The sequence below is a fragment of the Brachyhypopomus gauderio genome, chromosome 9 (genome assembly GCF_052324685.1).
Source record: "Brachyhypopomus gauderio isolate BG-103 chromosome 9, BGAUD_0.2, whole genome shotgun sequence".
NCBI classification, from domain to species: Eukaryota; Metazoa; Chordata; class Actinopteri; order Gymnotiformes; family Hypopomidae; genus Brachyhypopomus; species Brachyhypopomus gauderio.
Window position 1 is genome coordinate 16,859,377 of NC_135219.1, and position 6,510 is coordinate 16,865,886.

Consider the following 6,510-nt stretch of genomic DNA (forward strand, 5'->3'; position numbering starts at 1 on the left):
GTTCGACTGTCCCCGGTCTTATAGAGACGCCCGTGTGTCCTCCGTGTCCACTTCGGTTCAACCCTTCACCCAAACTCGACCCAGGCGGAGTATTTTGGCGTTTTTGTGTATTTTTGTTCTTTATTTCGCCGAGAAGAGCGGCTGAAGGTGGCATGAGAGAGGGCGACGAGCGCGTTTGTTTCCACCATGGCGCGGTAGTGTCTCGGCTGTGATACCCCGACGCTCCGACCCGCTTCTCCGGACACCATGGCGCGGAGCGACGGCGAAAAGAACAAGTTTGACATGCTGGAGGATACTCGGACCGACTCGGGTATAGACTCGTTTAGGTCTTTAACTAAAGACGACCGGTGCGGTGCCGGTTCGGCGGCGGACAGCACCAGGAGGGATGAGCCGGACAAGCTGGGCGTCGAGGAGCGCCTGGACTCGGCGTACGGGTCTTCGTCTCTGAACGCCGACAGTCTGGATGAAATCATGGGGAAATGCAGCATCTCGGAGAGCAGGAGTACCGAGACCGAGGAGGAGGTCTCCGAAAACGAGGAGGAAAACCCTTTCGCGACGATCACACAAGATGGAGACACGTAGGTTTAAAAACTTCGACGCGGTCTGGTGTCTACTCGTCGATCCTGGTGGTGTTGTGCGAATAAAGCGCTGAACGTGTCCATAATTAGGACTACAGGTCTACAGTTTAACTCCATATCTCACACAAGCCTGTGCTGTTGGACTGGAAACTTCAGACTTCTCTTTTCACTGAAAGGTTTAAGTGTATAAAAATAGACCCAGAGCAGAGAAGGCGCTTGTTGTGCTGTCATGTCTCCACTTAGAAGGAGCTACAAGTGCACAAAGATGGTGGTGTCTACCTTTAAAAACATGCCTGTGTGGCTCAAGCATTTGCATCTGTGATTTAAATAATTTAACCAATTATTTTGTGTTGAACCGGTGGTTTAGGTGCTTTCTGTGTGTGTGTATAGAAAGTTTTCAAAAATGAGGCTGCATTTTTTTGCACGTCTATAAATTTGGTCCAGAATTGAATAGTTTTAATGTCTTTAGTGACCAGGTCTCGGGTGTGGAGTGAGATGGACGGTGTGTTTTCATGTGGGCTATACAGGTGGACCGAACTGGATCCTTATCTGTGGTGCATCTGTGTGCAAAAGCAGAAGTACTCGCACCGGCGGCGGAATTCCCCGCTTCTACCCTGGAAACACGTTCTGGTGCCTCAAACGAGCTGCTGTTGAGGGCCACGAAACGTTCAAACACACTTTCGACGGTTGTAGAACATGTTTATGCACATTTTGAAGCTTTTGTAAAGTTATTTATTGAGTTATTAAAGTTGTACGTAAGGCCAAGTAACTGACGCGCACACGGGCCTGAACCACCGTGTGCTTTGTTCTTACTGCACTGCAGGACGTGCAGGTTGTTGGTGTCGATCCCAGGCAGTCGAATATCAAGCATGACTCCCTTCAGTGGGTGGATATGAATATTCATATTGAATATTCATGGTCGGTCTCTCTTCTGTCTGTAGCTAGCCTGACCTCTTTTTATTTCCGCTCCATCTGGGTCTGTGCCATGAGGAAACCTGCCTAGTTCCTCGCAGTCATAAGCAGTCAGACCAGGTGAATTCCCCAGGCGTTCCTCACTGAGGAGCTGACTTGCACTTTAGGACTGTTGGAAAATTTCCTCAGAAAAATCCCATTTCTTCTTCCTCAGATTTTTTTTTCGGGGGGCCGAATTTTTATCTTTGATATGCCCGTGATCTTTAGACTTTGGGACTTGATTAATGTATTTTTCAGTGCAGCGCTTCTTTGTATTAAACTGTAACAGTGATGCAGGACTGCTGGTTAGGAACAAGACAGGTTTTCCTCATTAGCACCTCAACAGATACGTATTTGTGTTCTGCATTGTCACATCAACTTGAAGCACTCCATAAACCACATCTTGTTTTTTATTTTAACCGTAAACAACCTTAAATAATGTGCTACTGTGTATAAGCCATATGAAGTTAAAAAGATGCACAAGATCACAAGTGAAATTAGCACAATATTGCTGAACTCCAGAATATATTACAGAATAATGATGTGTATATATATATAGTTGATACTTTTATCTTAATAGTTATGAAACTATATCATGTTTATTTGTTCGGTGAAACTGTATGACCTAAAGTATTTTTTCAGCAAAAATCCATGGAGTTTAGTGTTTGTTTTCTAGCTCCTAAAACTGTGTAATCCCTACAGCACGTGGTTCATGTGCTGTGTTCTGTGTCACTATTGTTTGGGCTTCTGTGTCGTCTTAGCAGTTCAGTGTCTGATTTAACCCTCCATACACTGAACTCGCATGTACCTGCCACTAACGGCTGGAGGGACGAACACGTCAGGAATGAATATGAATGCACTTCCGGTTATTTTACTATTTCAAAACACATCATGAGTGAAAAAGCAGCTCTAGGTGCTTCTGTTGGAAGTCTAGCTGTTGTGGTCTTGAAGTGTTTCCTGTTCTCTGGCCTCCTTTACCCTTATTTCTGGTGTGTTAAACATGCCATAGTTGCTCTTTGTCTGAAACCACGTCTGTCACTTCTCTAGGTAAAACCATTTCTACTTTAATGTCTGCATTTCCAAGAACCGGACAGGCTCTGCACTGTTCTCTCTGATTTGACTGCTATCTGCACGGAAGTTCCAGAGTTGCGCAATGCATCTCTGCCTGATGGCCTTCTGACCACTCATACTATGGCATAGCGTGAACAATTTTCTTAGTATCATTTATGCAGTCTATATTTCTTTCCGGCACAGATTGTGAAATACTTTCCTTTGTGTGTGGCCTTCCCACACACACACGTTAGACTTAGAAATGCTGAACTCAACTCTCTGGTTCTCTGACTCTGTCTCACCTCCTCCCCCCCAGACCTCTTCACTTGTTAATAATCCATGAAGAGGAGTCGTTTGCACACGAGTTGATAAAGTTCTTTCCAAAAGAAGTACTGGACATTCAGAACGACTTGTCTCAGGTAAACACGAGAGATGCACGTTATTCCAGTGGGTTTGTGTTTTTTTTTTACTCACAGGGTCATGTAAACCAATGCAAATGCAGATTTTGCAATGCATTCTGGGGTCATGTCAGCCTACGTCATTGGTATTGTAAGGGAAACTCCACCTCGACCAGAAATGAGAGTTATCACACTCGTAGGCCTCTTAGAGTTTCTGATATTTATTTGGAAATACTGGTTTTATTCCATTTTGAGAGATGAGGAGGGGTTAAAAAAATCCAAAATAAAATTTGGCACAAGATTTGTAAAGAATGCTAAAAGGGCCAATATTTAATATTTTTGGTTCCATTAATGGATGACTAATAGATGTATACACGTATAAGCTTATTGTAAACATGCCCACAGTAGACCATTTAAACAGGTCAGCGAGTGATTACGTGTCTGTCTACGTGCTGATGCTGTCTCGGGGTCTCCTTTGAACACCTTGCAGCGTCTGCGAAAGGAGGAACCTCGCAATGAGAAGACAGAAGTGTTGAAGTCAGCACTTAAAACTATGACTAATGGAAATGTATTTTTGAGGCAGTTACCGAAAACCACGTAATCGAGATCCAGCGTTGGTCATATCAGCCAACGTGACATATCGGCACAGTCAGTATGCAGTTTGAAATTGACTAAGCACAATCTTGTCAGTGAAGTAGAATAGAATTATTCATACTCAGATTTTTTTTTCATGTGTCTAAAATGTTGTGTAATTTAGTAGTTATGAAACCATGTGCCATAAAATCAGAGAACTCATAATTTAGTAGACTTTCTTTAAACTAGTGTTTGTGGTCCCAAAGATAACAGTGCATTTGTAAGTGTACTGTTAGGTTTGTGTAAACAGCTGTCTACTCTATTCATTTAGTTGAATAGAGTATACCTTGATCCTTTTTAATGGTACTGTTTTTTAGATCATATTTTCAGTGAAGACAAAGTCAAAGAGCTGTGGTTAGTTTATTGAGGTGAATTTGGTTTTAAGATTATGCCATTTAAAAGATCACATGTATCTGATCAATTAATTAAAATGCTGGGGGGGGGGCGTTTAGAGTGGGCGGAGTACGGCCGGTCTGTTTCAGCTGGAGGAAGCGCTAATGCTGACCCTCTCCCGCAGACGCCGATGCACCTGGCGGTCTACCTGAATCAGCCGGGCGTGGTGAGTGCTCTGATGGGTAAAGGGGCGTGTCCGGCACTCCAGGACCAGGATGGGAACACCCCTCTCCACGTGGCCTGCGAACACGGCAGGCTTGATTGTGCCACCGAGATGATTCGCAATGTTTCCGCCATCGAGCTGACCTACATGATGAACATACAGAACTGGAGAGGTGTGTGTGTGTCTGTGTGTGTGTGTGCCGTGACCACTGAAGGACTTTTAGAGTTGTGTCATTCCCATTTTTTCTTTTGCCTTCTGAGTGTCGGCATGCCCTAATGCAGGATGTTGTGTGCCGTGAGGCAGTGACTTAATTGAAAGTGGAATTGTTTTCATTTGCTCATGTTGACAGAAACAGAAATACAGTAATAATAGAATGGGGAAGTTTCCAAGTGTTTTGGAATTATCGGGTCCATTGCCATGACAACTCTAATTCATTATTCCGCTGTCCTCAACCCACTTCCTTTTGCTCAAGTCTGTTGGGGTCACTTCACTGTGATCTTGTGCCTTCCAAAGAAGATGGTCAGAATGACTTGGGGGAATTAGCAGAACGGTTGACAAGACAGCAATGCATTATTGATTGGTTTTATTAATTAATTTATATATTTTAACACAGACGAATATCATATCCAGTCATAACCATTATTCCACTGTCCCAGGTCTCACCTGCCTACATGTGGTGGTACTGCATAGACAGCACAAGCTCATGAGGCTCCTTATCAAGAAAGGCGTGGACCTCAACGTTCAGGTGAGCAGTCCGCTGGTGAACAGACCCGGCCGTTTCTAAAGCGTGGTCCACCCTCCGTGAAACCGGGCTTTGCCCGGCGCCCGCTGCTTCCTTTAAAGGTCGTTGCCGACTCTGTTTGGCCCCTCAGGAGGGGACGAGCGGCAAGACGCCGTTGCACGTGGCCGTGGAGCTCCACGACGTGGAGATGGTGAGACTGCTGCTCAACAAGGGCGCCAACGTGGACGCCGCCATGCTGAACGGCTGCACGGCCCTGCACCTGGCCATCGGGCGCCAGGACGCAGACATCACCACCTGCCTGTGCCAGGCGGGGGCCGACAGAATGATCCGGAACATGGAAGACGAGACGCCGCTCGACCTCGCCGATGGCAAGGATGATGTGAGCACGGCTTTTTGTTTTAGATAGTGAGATGTAGGAATTAAGCGTTTTAAGCGGGAAGACTGATACTACTTTAGGATTAGGACATGTTGCCAGATTTTGCGACGCTATGACCTGTTCTCAGTAGAGTTTCTCTGCCGTCTGAATAATCTTTTGGGACTAGTGGTTTAAACTCTGGCTGGGAAAATTGCTGATTGGGCAAAGAACGATTTTCCGTTAGTTATATGTGCTAATCGTTGCTGGTTAATGTAGTACGCCTTGTGTCCTGTTGTGCCTCAGCAGGATGAATTCAGAGCTTGCGTTGTGGATCTGTGTGTGACACAGTATGTGTGAAAAGGTAACACAGCTTCTGCTTTTGCCTTTCAGATACTTGCACTGTTCCCGTTTGATGACATTCAGATCATGGGCAGAACCATTGGTGTGAACTTCTGAGCCTTTTTGGATGTGAAGATTAGCATTGTGTGTGTGTGTGTGTGTGTGTGTGTGTGTGCGCGTGTGTGTGTGTGGCTTTTCTTTTTAGATGCTTTTGTATCTTATAGTTGTTAATTTATGCAGATATTTGGGATTAAATACATGTTGTCAGATTCTAAAAAATCTCTGTGCCAAAGATAATTTGGAATGAAGAACTGAGTGGCCAACTCGTGGCTTTGCAAGTGTAGCACAATGAATTTTGTTACCAAGCTGAAGTGCGCACATGTGATGTGTGCTGTGAAGAAGCCAATTCAAGGTATATTTTTGTGCAACGTTGTAAATGAAGTTGAGGTTGGGGTTCAGTCTGTTCGTCAGATGCAATTGATGCACCAAAAATTGCAAAGGAACCTTACACTACTTCAGTAAAGCAGATAAAAATAGGAAATTCAGTTTCATTTATTAGACTGTTGTGGTTTTCTTTCTGTCTTTTTTTTTATCCAGTGAGGCTAAAAAACTCCATCACCTACCCAGCTGCTAAACCATTCTTCTAAGGTTGCTAACGTGCTCCCTTAATATGTAAAGTGAATTACAACTCTTTGTGAAAAAGTGAGCTGTGATCTGGCACTTAATAATGTGTACACCTTCGGCTGATCGTCCTCTCTAGTTTTGTTAGAGTAATAACCATTTCTTGGTTTGTAACGTTTTTAAAGTGATGTAGTTACCATGCTCTCGGAATGTCACGGCCTCCGTGTCCTGTAGCTTTTACTAAGAATGGGTTTTCACTTCCTTATCTCAGAGTTGTGACATTATAT

The 6,510-nt window shown here is 44.4% G+C and overlaps 1 protein-coding gene across 1 annotated transcript; it reads left to right on the forward strand.

The window, feature by feature from the left end:
• Nucleotides 1-8: 8 nt before the first annotated feature.
• nfkbie (nuclear factor of kappa light polypeptide gene enhancer in B-cells inhibitor, epsilon) lies at nt 9-6,308 on the forward strand. Its single transcript, XM_077017674.1, has 6 exons — nt 9-578; nt 2,896-2,998; nt 4,128-4,338; nt 4,823-4,911; nt 5,039-5,287; nt 5,654-6,308. Exons 1-6 carry the CDS (start codon nt 247-249, stop codon nt 5,717-5,719), a joined length of 1,050 nt encoding a protein of 349 aa, XP_076873789.1. The 5' UTR covers nt 9-246; the 3' UTR covers nt 5,720-6,308.
• The last annotated feature ends 202 nt before the right edge of the window (nt 6,309-6,510 follow it).

Coding starts and splice junctions, on each gene's coding strand:
- nfkbie (XM_077017674.1), top strand. CDS start 247: ATGGCGCGGAGCGACGGCGAAAAGAACAAGTTTGACATGCTGGAGGAT. Junction 579..2,895: donor ATCACACAAGATGGAGACAC/GTAGGTTTAAAA, acceptor CCTCCCCCCCAG/ACCTCTTCACTTGTTAATAA. Junction 5,288..5,653: donor TCGCCGATGGCAAGGATGAT/GTGAGCACGGCT, acceptor TTTGCCTTTCAG/ATACTTGCACTGTTCCCGTT.